At 33.1% G+C, this 16,885-nt stretch overlaps 1 protein-coding gene across 1 annotated transcript; it reads left to right on the top strand.

The window, feature by feature from the left end:
- The first annotated feature begins 6,875 nt into the window (after positions 1 to 6,875).
- LOC128546197 (uncharacterized) lies at positions 6,876 to 16,230 on the top strand. The gene is made up of 4 exons (XM_053527450.1): positions 6,876 to 7,094; positions 8,300 to 8,396; positions 9,862 to 10,171; positions 11,176 to 16,230. The coding sequence occupies exons 1-3, from the start codon at positions 6,879 to 6,881 to the stop codon at positions 10,152 to 10,154; spliced, it is 606 nt and encodes a 201-aa protein (XP_053383425.1). The 5' UTR covers positions 6,876 to 6,878; the 3' UTR covers positions 10,155 to 10,171; positions 11,176 to 16,230.
- Positions 16,231 to 16,885: the final 655 nt, after the last annotated feature.

The following is a 16,885-nucleotide window of genomic DNA, read 5'->3' as shown; positions in this document are numbered from 1 at the left end:
CAGTTTTCATTTCCTGCAGTACCTAGGTAAATATGTTAGACACACAAAAGAAACATTTAGAGAAAAAATTTGTTTGAAAAAGAACTTTGATATTTTCTATAAAATAGAATATGGACAATCGAAGTACATGTGTTTTAAGAAAAAATACATGTTACTGAACAAGGTAACCTTTACAGAAAGTATTTTCTACCCCTTCTGAACAATTCTGTATACCGGTATATGTATGTATGTTATGAATATTACGGGTCTGTCAGTATGATTTCCAAAAGGAAGTGTCTAAGGGTACGGATCCGTACCTCTAGATAAGGACTGTAAAGGGTTTTCTAGGGGTACGGACCTCCATTTTTCTAGAGATTAAGTGTCATTTACATTTAAAATTTTATTGAAAATGAAAAAACAAATAAGACTTCACCAGTATTCACCTTAAACTTGGATCTAAGTGGTTTATAGATAACAACGTTCATCCGATTTGTTACATTTTCCTTCCAAACGTAAATAACCGAGGAACACCAAATAAATTACGAGGATTCGAACTGGCAGAAAAAAAAGATATAAAGATTTATAAAAAAAATAGCAATGTAATTCTACAACATACACAGTATCTAGGTTTACACGCCACTATTGTTTTCATTTATTTTTACCGTTTAAGGAGTTTACAAGAATTTATCTGTAAGTAGTCATTAGTTTATATATTGAAGAGATAATTCGTCTTAGATTTCATCAGTAAGTGTGTTAAGTACCGTCGTTATGTTACAGTAATCAAAAACAATCACCAATTTCTGTTGAAACTTCAGAAAGTGTCACACGAATAAATAGTTTTCCCATCCAGTTGATAATGGACATGTACAAGATTCATATTAAATAAGTTCAGCTTTGAAAGTTTGTCAATAAATTTTTCTTGTACTCATTATTTTGTTGCTAGGTATTTGTCATTCATGTAGAAATATACCGATATCTGTAGTTAAGGTTTCATTTTCATATTGAACGATTTATTGAAAAATGCCCATAATGATGTGAACGACATGTTGCGATTTTATTAATAAAATTATAGCGAATAACTGGGAGTGATGACAGTAATTCTTTTTCATTTAACTGTTGAAATTGCCAGAGGTATTGGACCTGAAAGAAACTTAAACGTTTACATGCAGTTCTATCAAATACAAATGCACAAACAATAACTAAGTTGTACAATATTTGTTTGTAATTTGGCAGCTGTTTAGTTTTAGTGCCAGCTGGGTATAGTTTAGATATATATAGTTATAGTTTACTAAAAACATGTATATAAGAACAAAAAGGCAATTAGATTCTTCGAATTCGGTCGGCTAGTTCACTTTTCTGTTGTTCCATACAATCTAACCAGGTATAAGAATTCTATCAACAGGCGAATGACTCCTTTCTGAGTTTTGAAATGTGTAAACTGCGGACAAATTTCTGTCCAAAATCTTTGTTATCAGACAATATTGTGTGTGTTTGTCATCTATTTGTTTTTGGGTGAGGTCTTAGTGGCTTTCTTTCTCTTCCTGGGTTAATCTTTTTATCAAATGGCGAAAACACACCCTGTAAACACTAGCTCCACCTCATTTTCATGTAATAGTCTACAATATGAGTGATATTCCAACATATAGAGTGTACATCATTCTTAGCATTTTGAAAATTTAAGTCATTTTAAAACACTTTCTCATCTTTTGTTTTTCTATTTCTCAAGCTATAATTAAGCAGCTTAATTTTTTCCAGTGTTATTAGTTTGGACTGCTTAACTTGCCAAAGCCTTGTTTTTTAGTTTAAACATGGTTTATTCCCAGTAATACATGTACAAATTACATTGTAGTCTGAACAAGATAAGTAGGAAATGATAAGAATTAAATACACATTGTTGTTGAATTCTTCTCCTTAATTTTTTCGAGTGTTATTAATTTGGACTGCTTAACTTGCCTTAGCCTCTGTATTCGTTTGCTAAGCACCAGTATAATTTGGTACTTTTTTCAAGGGTGAATCCAATTTACTAGCGAATTTTGTTATTTTTATAGTTCTTTTTGTTTCTTTAATTGGTATTATCATTCTATTAATTGCTATTGTTAACTTCTTTTAGGATTATTTGGAAATCTTCTGTGAATAAAACTGTCATCTTAATGTTGTTGTGTGTTTCAATGTTATTCTATGTTTTCATCAGTTTTGAATCAAGTTGTGTTTAATTATGTTTTCAAAGCCTGGTGTCATTTCTTTGCAATAATAACACTTGTATTGCTTTACTGTACATAAAACAGACAGACATCAGAATTTAATCGTAATTAATAATAACAATATGCCATTCAGTATGGACACAATCGTATCAAAATATTTGCAATAAATAGTACAATCTTGTATGTAAGAATCAAAATAAGTCGTTGACACTATCATTTCAATAGGGCGTACAATACAATGCAATACAAAGCACCACGACTGTGTTTTAAATGAAAAATCAGGTATGAATTAAGGCTGAAATCATGATCAATGCAAAAGAAAATATATGAAGTTCTTATAATGTGACATGCATTCAGAAAATTTGCCTTATTTTTGATAAAACTCATTCATTTTTGGTATGCACCATCTAAACATTCACCCTTTAATCAACTGATTTCACCTTACCTACCGCTAATGTAAGTCATTCTCGACATATATTGACTGGGGACACTTGAAACATGCCTTTCTAAAAACATCTCAAGGAATAAGCATACCTTTATCTGGTAATTATCCAAATAACAATCGAAAATGTTAGACCACGTTTATCATATTTCAACAAATTGTTGAAATCACATCGCCTTTTCTGCTTTGGTTGTTCAATATATGTAAGGTCAAACTCTAAAACAATGTCTGGAATAAATGGAATACTAGTTAATGGAACCAAAACTAATAATGACACAGAAATCGCAGAAGAATTCAATAGGCATTTCATAACAGTGTTCACCACTGAAACAGAACCTATACCAGATACAGAAAGAATATCAAATGTTGATATATATGACACAGAAATCAATGATAGAATCACATTTAAAGCTATTCAAGAAATTAACCCAACAAAATCCCAAGGGCCAGATGAAATACAATCCAAAATCATTTATGAATGCAAAGATGAAGTCTGTAAAATCCTGACTAAAATGTATAGAAAATCTCTTGATGAAGGCAAACTTCCAAATGACTGGAAAAAAGCAAACGTGACAGCAATTCATAAGAGTGGAAATAAAAATAATGTTGAAAATTATAGACTAATTAGTGTGACATCTATTTGCTGTAGGATAATGGAGAAAATTATAAGAAATGTCATAGTAACACATCTAGAAAATAATGAAATAATTTCAAACTATCAACATGGATTTAGAAAAGGCAGATCTTATACTACACAATTGCTCAAATGCATTGAAGAATGGACTACGGCAATTGATGAAAACCATGACATAGATATCATTTACTTAGATTTCAAGGCTGCTTTTGATAAAGTTCCACATAAAAGACTGTTAAAGAAAATCTGGCGTATAGGAATAAGGGGTAGTATTTACAAATGGGTTGAGGACTTCCTGAACAATAGGTTACAGAGGGTTAAAATCAATGGGGCCACCTCAACATGGCAAAATGTAACCAGTGGTGTCCCACAGGGTAGTGTATTAGGACCAGTTTTGTTTCTAATCTTTATCAATGACTTACCAGATGCTCTAAGTTGCGCATCAAAACTCTTTGTTGATGATACCAAACTGTACTCGGTCATAAGAGGACATGATGATGAAGTTAGGCTACAAGATAATATTTTCGATGCCTGTGAATGGGCAAACAAGTGGCAAATGACATTTAATATCAAAAAATGCAAAACAATGCACATAGGAAATAAACCTAGGACAGAATATTACATGAAAGATAATGAAAACAAAATAAACAAGATAAAACAGATAACTGAAGAAAAAGACCTTGGGGTTATATTTGATGATAAACTCACTTTTAGTAAACATACAAGTACCAAAGTTAACATCGCAAATAGAAATCTTGGACTAATAATTAAAAACTTTACATATATGAACAAAGAAATGTTTTTACAGTTATACAAGTCACTAGTACGTCCACATTTGGAGTATGCATCTGGCATATGGACCCCAAAATACAAGAAAGATGCAGTAGGAAATGTGCAGAGGAGAGCCACAAGGATGCTTCATGAATATCAAGGATTAGAGTACAGCGATAGGTTAATCCAACTAGGGATGCCAACTTTAGAGTTTAGGAGATCTAGAGCAGATGTCATTGAAGTGTACAAACTTAGAAATGAACTAGATAAAACTTCCACAAACTTGCTAACTGCTAGAACTAATACTAATATAAGGGGGAACACATAGAAATTATTCAATCCTAGAGCCAATTCTAACACAAGAAAAAATACTTTCAGTCACAGAGTAATTGACACATGGAATGCACTTCCCTCCAGTACAATTGAAGCTCCAACTCTCAACAGTTTCAAATCAAGGCTAAATAAGCACTGGTCAGGGCGGTCAAAATTCATAGCTAAGTGCTACAGCCCCTTTCAGTAAAAGTTCTGTATATTGACATAAAGGGTGATAAGACTGTGCTAGGGAACAATGTTCCTTTTTAGAAATTTTATTGATTAATATTTTTAAATGTCAGGCCAGTCTGAACCCAAGCATAGGTGCTATGGTCTTAACTTGTAAAATCTAGATTATATGACTGTGAAGATAAATTATGTTTTTTTTAAAAAACAAAAAAACAAACACCTAAATAACTTGTTTTTACTATATAAATGTAACGCAAGTCTAATTCAAGCAATGGATACTGTGCCCAAACACGCAGTTGATAGTACCTTCACAAGTATATATTGCATAGACTGTGCTAAATAACTGTGATTTTTTATCTTTTTAAGAACACACCATTATAAGGAATTCTAACTGTAAATAGTAGTAATATAATATATGTCAGAATGTACATACCAATATTATGACAATTAAATGGAATAGAATAAATATAAAGATAATTCATGATAACCAAAATTAAGATAATTTAGTACCAATTTTGGAAAACAAATACAAATGGGCCTAAGAAGCAACAACTCTTAACATCTAATTATGTTCTGGGCTTCTACTCTACATGAAAATTTTAAAATGAACTACATGAATTGTTTCTACACTGTGGTCTTTGGAAGTTTGATCAATTACACAACTTCTTTCGACTGAAAGTTGAAATTCACGGTAATAGGTAGGCTTATATCATACATGTATGCCAGAAAATGCTAAAATTCCCCACTTCTTTTCTCTGGAAACAGGCTGATTCTGACCGTGGCTGTTTCGGACCATGGCTGATTTGGACCAAACATTTTGGCTGATTCGGACCAATGAAATTAAATGAAATGGAAAAGCAAGAGATTATTGCGGGCCAGAGCTGCTCACCTAACCCCAAGCATCTGTGGTCTGAATCAGCCAAAATATGGGGTCATTATCTACTTTTATTCAAAGTATGTGGTCCGAATTAAAAATTTTAAAACGCCGTCAAACACTATTTTAATTGTTTTGATAGTTGTTTGCAGTACTTATGGTATGATAATAAGCAAAAAATGAAATGGAAAAGCAAAAGATTATTGAGAGCCAGAGCCGCTCACCTAACCCCAAGCGTCTGTGATTCAGACCACAAACTTTATTTAACAGTCAATAATGACCATAAAATTTGGATGGTTCAGCAATTTTTAGAAAATATTTTTGATTATAGTTTATATAAGGTTTAACTTGAAGTAAAGATATAAAATATACACCATACAAGCAGGTAAGAATTACTGACAAACTAAAATGCATCTAAATAAGGACTTTAATTATTCTTTGCATCAGCACACTGGCCATAGCTTTATCAGATCAAGTGGTTCCAATACCAGAAATTTGTAGTATCCAGGGCTCCGGAAATTTTGATAACTCAATCGGTCCGAAACGAAAATCCTGACATCGGCGCTACCCCACCCACCGCATTCCCAATATTACATATTTTGTAAAACGTGATAGGGTAAAGAAATAAGCATGTCATGCATTAAAACTGAGTTACCAGTCACCGCGCGTTACCATACAATGAAGACAGTTATTCAGTGTTATGTGTGATCGTTACTTTGTTTAAATTTCGATGTTTTCCGAGATAATACGAGGCATTGACACCGTGTGCGTAACTAGTCTAAAAGTCAACGCACGTGACTTCGATACCGTATACACGGCAGATACTTTGTGATGTTTCCTCATTCTTTGACAGAATTCTATAAAATACAATGCGTCAAAGTGAGTTACACGACACATATTCTCTGCTAAACAGCCTCAATATTTAAAGAATACTCTGCCGCGGACCGAATGTGGACGTTATTTGAACGCTGACCCTACTAAGCCAGCGGCTTTGGCGATGAGGTTTGAGGAGGAATATGAAGGCTGCGTTTTTGGAACGTGTGAGATCGTTGGCCTTGGGTTTTTTTGCGAATATAAAAGCAATATATATATTTTACTAAGGTGAAGTCGCAATAGTTCTGTCTAGTGAATGGAATGACCTGGAAGCAGATTTCAATGTTATATACAACATAATTTTTGCATTAGGTAAAAACATTATTGTCAACTAATGGAAAAGCATTTTATGTTAATAAATATTAGAGATAAGTCCATAATAAAGAACGACATCATATGGTTGGAATATTAACAATGACTCACTAGCGCAAGTTATGGATTTGTGGAGCACATTTTATCGTTTGTTTCGCATAACCCCTGAGAAAACTAAATCCATTTCTTACATTTCTTAAAAATACGCTAACTTGAACCTTTTTAGATTTTTTTATGGTTACCATTCGCTATGTTTTTTTCCATTTCATCTCCTCATCTAAACAGACAAAAATGGATAACATCTGGAACACATTGAAAGACGAAAACGTAGTAAAGGTTCGAGAAATGTGTGAAGTAAAACTCCAAGAAGCATATAGCAAATCTTTGAAGGGAAAGATCGAAAACAGAGAATTTGAAGTTTCTGGCGGATACAGGAAGTTTCAACGCGATATTGAAATAATGAAAGAAGAGTACAACAGTACCCTTCGGGATTTCGATGAGCACGAGGTAATGATGATCAATGTCTTTCGACAAAAAATATGTACAGAATAACACACAGTAGAATTAGACTGATGACAGTTATTTTTAGGGTAGATGTTCATATTAAAGATATATTTTCAGAAAAAGGATATCTGCTTTTAAAACATGTTGCTGTCTTAATCTATTTCTCTTGTCGTTGTTTGACAGTGTACATATATGCATATTTCATAAGTTCTATACAAAAGAAAGAAATATTGTTTATATTTCAAACATCAAGCAAATTTGTTCACTGCTATTAAGAAAGATTTACATACAAGTATAAAATAACTAATATCACAGCTCTGTTGAAGACATTGTGTGCTTGTTATTTAGCCATATTAAATTTGGACGTTTCGGCCTTCGTGTTTCTTGTCGCTGTGCATTTCTTCTAATGATTACACGGTTCGTGTTCTTTAAAGTTTCTACACGAACATTGTTTTCTGTTTTAGACATTGCATTATTCAAACCATTGCCAATATAAGGTATTTAACTGGCGTGTATTCCTACTGTGTTAACTGTTTTAAAGGTTTAGGAGTACATCATCAAAATTGATAAACGAACAATATATTTCCTATTATATTACCTGACCATGACATGTACTGCCGTACTGTCCCGTACGAAGGATACTTTAAATATTCTGAAAAAGTTGTCCCCCTTTAAAAATGACTGCCATTTGTAAAGAAATAAAAATAAACTAAAATAAATAAACCTTAACTTGTAGCTTTATGCACAAGTAATTACTTTCAAGTGCTGTGTTAAGTGTTTGTCTGTTTGGGGTGTTCGAGGCAAATATCCAATGTGTTACTTTGTTTGTCCTCAATGCTTGTATGTTTTACAAAGCCGATCTTTATTAGTTTTTCAAGCACCATAATATATATTGCTGTATGGTTAGGAACGTTATAACATTATTTGTTAGTTTTGTTAAATTTCCGATAACAAATTGATAACAATGGCGAGTTTCTAGCATTTAACAGTAGCAATCGTTCAGATGCTTCAGTATTTAACCACTAGGGCTAACGCCCTCGTGGTTCAATTCCTAAACATATTAACTCTGAACCGTGGTAAATTAGACGATAAACCGCTCGAAGGCCTTGATTATTTGTTAATTAAAATCTATAGGAAGCATGTAAATGGATTCCAGGACAGTGTACCTGTATTGCACGTCTGTTATTTATTCAAATTTCATCTTACAGATTTTATGGGCTTGGCTTGGTTTTGTAAAAACATTGAAGGTACATGAATCTAAAATAATTCAGGCGGATGAAGCTTTATCTGAGAAAGAAAAAGAAGGTATTATTTCAAAATATTTTTGAATACATCCAAAGCAGTTCCAAAATGCAGAATTTGCTAATGTTAGAGCCTTTCTCAGCGGGGATTTTATTTACACTGTGATGTCTAACTTGTTAAAAAAAGGATAAGCGAGGTTGGCATGCCCTAAACGTGTTAACCCCCCATCCCCCGCCCACACACACACACACGCACCCCAGCTTCCTTTATATAGGTTTCTTGCCGTTCCAAGGCGGTGCCCCTATTTTCTTCCACTAGTTTTCTGTCTGTCTTGTATTTTGTGTTGCATATGTTATCTTGTTTGTTGTTAGCGTTTTTTCCCTTCTTCTCCCCACTCCCCCTATCGCCCCAGCCTTTTCCCTTGCTATTTCGCTCCCTTGTTTTGGCATCCCCTCTGCCTTTACTATGGGTTTCGTGCCTCCACCATTAGTTTGGCAGCCGGAATCCTAAGGCGATACTCGATTGTTTTTTTTTCTGCTTGTATGCGTGCGTTTATATGCTTGTGTGTCTAAAGCGGTGCCCTACAGTGTTGTTGTGTCTTGTCTGTTTATCTATGTTGGTTAGTTGGATGTGAGTGTGTGTATTTATCTTTGTTACATAGTGTGGCTTACGTTGTAGTGTAACTGTGATTAAGGAATGTAGTATTCCCCTTGTATTCATCGTTGTTCTACTTTCGCCTTCAACCTCCCCATCCCCATTTACCCCAAAACCCCTTCCTCCTCTGTCTATACTTTGCATAAGATTTAAATGTACCTGTTGGACTTTTGAAGCAACCAATCCTAAAATTTTCCGTTACCGCTTCTTTTTGTTGTGGACCTACTTTGCAAATGCATGGCCCTGAGTCTGTTTTTATACGCCCGAAGGGACATATTATGTTATACGGTGTCCGTCTGTCCGTCCGTCCGAGCCCACATTTGCATACTTAAGTGGCTATAGGAACAATAGGTTACTGTACATTTTCTTTGATGTCATTCATTCCGTAAGGCTTTTATATGGCTATTTTCCTTTTACCTGGCTAAAAGAACAATAGAGCGAACAAAAGAGTAGCCACATAAATACCCATATGTAGGAACGTCCATTCGTCCGGTTGTCCGTCCGTTAGCAATTTCGTGTCCGAAATCAGTTTGCTGTGTCCACTCTGTAACTCTTGAACTCCCATGTTTTGGATGACTCGCTTCAAGTTCAAGACCTCACTTAGGGGTCAAAGGTTTTTTTTTTTGAATTTCGTCTTTTAGTTGTACCTGTACTTTGGGCTTCAACAGTCAAATTCTTTAAAGTTTGCTCCGATCCTTTGATGTAACCCTTCGGGTGTATATTGCCCCGCTCTTATTTTATTGATCGGTGCTTCCGAGAAATCTACCCTTACCCATTATTTTATCAAAAAGCTGTATTCTGATAGTATTTGCCTTAACAAAATGGAAAGAAAAGTAACAAAGTTTCAAGTAACTTGCTTATTTGTTTTACACAGATGAGAAAAAGCGTAATGAAGAAAACATGGAAAAGATACTGAAAGAGCAACAAAAGGCGCAAAAAGAGGCCTTTGAGCAGCAGCAGAAAGAAATGAAGGAACATTATGATAAGCTTGATCAAGCGCGAGAGAAACAGTTACAGGAAGAAAGGGATAAATACCAGAAATATGTAAACGAAAAACTGGAAAAGGAAGAAGCGCAAAAAGAAGCTGCTCGATTAAGAAATGAACAAGAAGAAAAGAAGTCGAGGTGGCTACCTCGTAGAATGTGGGATGCTCTCTGGAATCAGTGAAAAGAAATATTGAACAGGTAAAACATAATGTTATTTTATGTCATGCTTATAGATAGGACGATGTTATATTGCGCTTAGATTGACTGTTGTTTACTTTTTAAAAATGAAAATGAAGGACTTCATAAAGAATTTCACAAACTCTTGTGGAGTTAGGAATATAAAAGGAGAACGGAAGTACATATTCTCTGCTTAAAATGCGAACTTCTAAACTTTGCTTTAGAATTTGATTTAGTTCAAAACACCAGTTTTCATTTATCTTGTAGAATAGCAAGGTATCGTGTTTGTTTAGAAAATTGAAATGTACTTTTATCTATTATGTACAGAGAGTATCCAGTTAAACTTCTAAGAGTCTATTAAGCAAATACAGCTTGCTTATACATTGAAAACGATTCTTCTTACATCATTACCTTCAAAATGGTATAAAGCAGCCTTGTTTGTTTGTTAATTTGTAGTATTGTCTTACATGACGAACACGAGACATATACCACAAGGATCTCGTGCAAATAACCTCATAACGAACCACACTTACATGTATCAATTTTCATATTTATGTTCAATTGGATAGAAACAAATACATTTATAGCTGCGCTTTGTTCTTCAAATGAAGTTCGTCATTAAAAAGGTTTCTAGTATTATATGAGAAAAGTGTATGGCTACGCTACATATGCAACAGTACCAGAATCCAATGTTATCATGCACGTTCAAAATGTCGTGCGCAACGTCCGGTGATATCTTGATCATTCTGAGATTTTTAATTTATTTTGAAACAATGTGCTTCAGTAACAACGATTTGATAAACTTATCGAGTAAATAGAAGATAACTCATCGTTTCAATTCCAGAAACTATCGACAGACATGAAACAAAATATTACATTTAATTTCTTTCAATAGTCTCTTCCCGTGTTTTAGTACGTGTTTTATTTGTCTTTCTAAAATATAAGAAGAAATTCTCAATGCACAAACTTTTGTGTTACTATTCGTATTAATTTACTCCTGTTTGCATTCTGTTTTTTTGTTTCAGGTCAATATAGCCATAGAGGTTTAGAAGTCTTATATACAACCTGTAATGCAACCTACCGGAAGTATGCTTCACCCTTTTGCTTGATTAACTTCACCTCACAAGTAGTGACTGTGTTTTTGACAAGATGACTTTAGTATAAATCATTTTGTAATAAATCTGTGTGTTTCTTCAAGTCTGATCTTGGCTTAGAATATTCGCCAAATTTTATTGTATCATATTTTATTATACATTATATTTTTATTGTACATTTGCTTTTACTGTTTATGGTATATTTGTATCTTTTGATTTTCAAATTTCAAATTGAACAATTAAATATCTTAACAGAACAATTTCGATGACAATAATCTTCGTAACAGTTGCTATAACTAATATGTAAAAACAATTTGTTATTTTGCACGTAAACAGTGTTTGAATGCCACGTTGGTTTGAAAATAATAGAGAGTTTGAGATTTCAACCTTCGCCTTCCCCTTCAACGTCTCTCATATATATTTGGGGTAAAACGTCACAAATATGCGTGTATTTTATTTATATCAGACGTTGCTACTAAAGTTTTCCATGTAATTTCAAGTAAACCTAAGACTTCGTTTTATTACTATGTGAAATAAAAAGCTTAGTTTCAGGATTTCTGCTTATTAAGTTATTCGATTATCCATATGTATAATTGGACTAAATTTGATGCGAAACACTATCAATAAGTATAAGAATATTGAAGTTTTGTTTGGCTAATGATTTTAACTAAATACATTGAATTGAACCTGGAAGTATGAAGTTATCAACTGATTTTGAGAAACTTTGAGATTTTGTTCAAACTTTAACTTCTACGGCATATTTTTGTCCTCAGGCGTTATTGATTATACCAGATGGGCCTTTTTGTCGTAAGAAGTGAAGTTTTGAACGTCCGAAGATGTGATATCACGAAAGTCAAAACTTCAGTCTTTGTACATCTACACTGTCTACATACACGGCATCAAAGACTGAAATCTGGATGGAGGCACATAGCATGACAGTCATTTTACTTGAAAAATGAATGATAACGCGCGATTATCATTTGGTGGAGCATTTTATTTTAACTTCCAAATAGAATCAGTCCGTTTCTGCCGGACACTAAATAAGACAATTGCGTTTTAATTATAAACATAAAATGGTACTAGTAAGACGGAATTTTTTTTGAAGCATCAGACAATTTTAGATCTATGATATCATGATGCGAGAGGTTTCCTGTTAGCCGTATGGGATAGCTCCATTCTTTACACGCACGGAGCCAGAACATGACAGAGGGGCATTTGGGTCAATCCCCCTTTGATTCTTACGTTTTACAAAGAAAATCGGTCTTGAAACTCGGTGTGACTACCCCCCTCTTAAAGTTGGTGTCCCTCTAACCAAAATTCCTTCATCTGCACATGCTTTACTTATGAAACAGTATATTCAAGCAAATACATGTATATGCCCACATCTTATTTTGTGCGACAAATTTCGTCTCCACCTAACAGTTCTTGACTGTTTTGCTAGATACATGGTGACTTGGCACGATTATATTGTGCTGTCTGAGAGTTTGGCATTATACAGAGTCAAACTGAGTGTCATGATGCCAAAACATATGATATCACGGGAGTATCTTACATTTGTTTCAAATCGCTTGTTAAATGTATTCATAAATTGTGTATATTGGCTCATGTTATCAACATATCTTTTAAAAGGTTAGATTTTCAACAGGAACAGTCTACAAGTAAAACGCGTGATTTAAGAAATCGATGTAGAAAGTACCAATTCAAAGTGAAAAAAAAACTTTAAGAAAAACTATGAAATACTAGTCAACAGCCTTTTGTGTTTGCTTTATCTCATATATTTAACTTCAAAGTATACCGAGAAATGCATTTATTGTAGTTGATGTCTCATGTTTTTGTTTAAAAAATATTAACTGTAATATCTTTCAAGAACACCATCAACAATAGAATACGTTGAGATGATTATCATTTTTATTTCCTCTCATGTATGATTTACAATCATGCATTATATACTGACATCATTTTATATAAAATGTTTTTTTTTATTATTTTTTTTATTATTTTTTTTTTATAATCGCACTAATATCCATGCGATGATTATGTTAATTGAAATGTTTTTATTTAATTTTCATTTCTAAAACCTCTTGTAAAAGTCCTGCACTTTCGGACAATTGATATCAAAATGCACGAGAAAAACGACCATAATTACAGATAAATTGAATGGGCGGATTGAAAGAAGTAAGGTTCATTCTAAAGTTTGAAATCTCAAGGGATTTTAATCGAACTTCAACTTCATACGTTAACTTCGCAAGAGACGTTGAAGGGGAAGGCGAAGGTTGAAATCTCAAACTCTCTAATAACAATATCGTAACGAACCATAACGAACGCAGGAGCTGAATAACTTTCAAATGAGGAAATACATCAACCATTTGTGACATGTATCTTTAGAACCTATTTCCAGAAATGTTTGTTTCTTCAGTTGTCTTACCACTTTGCTGTTTTTCAAATGCAAATGATGAAAGTATTTGATGACTTGATCACGCAAATAATGAAACCGCTTAGCAATGCCTAACTGCCACCTTAAAATACGGGAACTGTTTCATCTTTCTACACATTTCTTTATAGGTTATATCCAGTATAGTTTCAAACTAATGTCTTTGATTTTATATCTTGACAGATTTATAATTTATCATATTTCTGTTGACTTAGATTCATAAAACACATTAATAGATGTAATACAGGCATATGTAGTACAGATAAATATAACTTAAATTGATATTTTGTTGCAAGAAAAATCAAAGTATCTTCACTTTAAGATACTGAGTGATACCTAACGGTATCTAATTGTTACTTGTTAATTTTAAGCATAATCGTTGACAAATGTATCTTATATATCTCTCATAAAATCGTTTCCATATGTGATTTTGTATTATCCTCTGAATTGTAACAATGCAGGAAAATTGAGCTGAAAGATATCTATGCTTGTAAGTACTTGAAGAATATCTGCTTGCGTCAAATTATTTTGTAGAATATCCTACAGTGATAGTAGACTCATCAATTTGCGTTTATGTATGCGTCAAGGTAATTTTGCATTATATATATTCTATTTGCACATACATTATTGAATGATTTTAGTTGTAATTATTTACATGTACCTTATTTAAAAGTATTTTGGTGTAAACAAATATTGTATTATGTTTAAATATGAAGTTTTACTCTCTCCTATATGAAACCTAAGCTTATGTACCCATGTATAAAATGTCTAAAAAGTGCAAGAAAGCATTAGTACAATAACCAGAAAATGTATATTTGTTATAGTTAAATAAGTAGATTTCTTCAAGATGGTAATAGATATGCGTGGATGCGTCTGTGGTAATGTGAGTATCTTTGAAATTATTGGCCTGTATCTACTAGTATGGAAGTACTAAAATGTCTCGGTGATGGGGTTTTCTTTGATATCAGTTTGCAAGCAGTTATATATAAATTTTAAACACATTTAAATGTTTATCATTACATTACATCCCACAATATTACAGTTACCTTAAAATATTTAGGAATAATTTGGTTTGAGATATTTGACCTGTCATATAGTACCAAGTTAGTACAGAACAGACTGGAACAGACATTTTATATAAGTCGTTTTGAATATTTACAGTTTATCGTTACATACAAATAAAAAATCACACTTGCAAATAATTATATAAAGATAACAAGTTATGGCAAAAACCTTGCATCAGGCTATTGTAAAGAGTTATTTTCATTTGATTTAAGGCCTATGCTATTTTGAAATTATGAATTAGGTGGGTGGGGTACATGATATTATTTCTGAGGAATTTCGAAGTTACTGTAAAACAAACGTTATTCCAATGTGACAATACATCAAAACCATGAAGTGCTGAACTCTTACTTTAGTTAAAAAAGTAAAGTGGGAAAAGTTATCAGTATGTTCGTGTCACAATTTTCGGGGTAAGTATTCTATGTCATCGTGCATAACTGCAAAAAACTATAACATACATAATAAAGCTAAACTATCCGTGTAAATGAGCTGAGAGCTATTTTTCTATTTTCGTTTATTACTTTTCTAAAAAACACATTACAATTTACCAGGTGTTGGCAAAATTTGTCATTTTTGTGCACATGCCTTTACACATGAAAGAAGTCCGAACTATAGGTATGGTGTGCGAGAAGGGCCTGAGCGCTTACGTAGTGCTCATTTACAGGGATTGAACTGCTCAGATAAATATATATATATATATTACAGTTTATCGTTACATACATAACTTTATCATAAGTCCGCAAAGTGCAACAAAAGAAATAGCAATATTAATTTTGTAATAATATTATTTATTTACAAGGTATGTCTGACAAATGACATCGAGAATTCTAACTGACCTTTTAGAAAGCTGCATTTTCAAGTACCTGAAATTTTCCACTTTGGTTAAAAAAGAATGTTTTACAATAGATAATGACTGACTACAGAAGGTAATAAAAATACCATTGACCTAGAGAATGCTACAAGCTACTAAACTTCAAAGTTTAAAATTATATTGAACACGTTTGCTTTAATTTAAGGTGAAAAATAAACTAGAACTCTACGATAAAAATCGAATAGATCATTTCGGACATGTTAGACAGCGAGAAAGCAAACATATCGTACGTACTACTTAGCAAGGATGATTTGCACTGTGAATATATACTTTTTACACTTAACATTTAATTCTACGAGTACCCACACATAATTATACATATATATTTACCTTAACCTTTCATACATTAGGAATATGTTTGTTTTACATGTAAGATTAAAGCATTAACCCCTCGTGAAAATATAATGCATGTGGCGTTCACTGTTGATATATAATTGTAATATTATATTTTGACGTTACACTGAAACAAACAAACCCTCTTTGCATATTCATTTATATAAAAATATAAACAAACAAACAAACAAAAACGGGAACAATGTTTATTTTGTTTGATTGAGTGTAACACCGAAACGACACAATGAACTTTTCCCAGGTTTTGTTGGTGGGGAAAGGCTCCAGGTGCTCCTCCTGTGAATCGTCAAGTTTGAAATGTAAACAAAGGCATAAAAGTAACTGTTTTCATGTTCGTGGTAAGGATCGACTTGTGATTGTCAATGTTCCCGATACGAAATATTATATATGAATGTATAAACAAGAGCCGTTTCATCTTACAGGACTTACAAGAACATAGTAAGCGGTTGTTTATTTATTGTATTTATGTTCTAGTAACCTTTGACACTGATTTCGAGGACAGGCCGGGTTTGTGACATACTGTAGGCTTACTTATTTTAGCGGTGTACTAATAACAGCGCTTTTAGCGCTATCACATGTGCGCTAATTCATGTCTGCGCATTAATTTGTCCAAGCATTTTCATGTACATCTTCATTCGATGAGATTTTCTTCGAACTTTTGCAAAAACATACTCTTGAGAGTTTGCACTTAGTCTAGTTACACTGCTTGCTAATATTTTAAGGTTCGTATGATATTCCTGTATATTGTTTATATTATTTTAGATGTATGATCATGCAAAATGAAATATTTAAGCTTGTAGTTTGTGTTTTTTTTTTCTCATTTGAGTTGTTATCCAATTCTGTATCACCTTCGGGCATGTCCGTTGTTGCAGTCGCTCGTTTACGGAAAGGTGTGAATGTTTGTATTAAGACACAATGCATGTAGG

Source organism: Mercenaria mercenaria, chromosome 16, assembly GCF_021730395.1.
Source record: "Mercenaria mercenaria strain notata chromosome 16, MADL_Memer_1, whole genome shotgun sequence".
Classification (NCBI taxonomy): Eukaryota; Metazoa; Mollusca; class Bivalvia; order Venerida; family Veneridae; genus Mercenaria; species Mercenaria mercenaria.
Note: the sequence above shows the minus strand (reverse complement) of the source record. Positions and strands in the feature narration are given on the sequence as shown.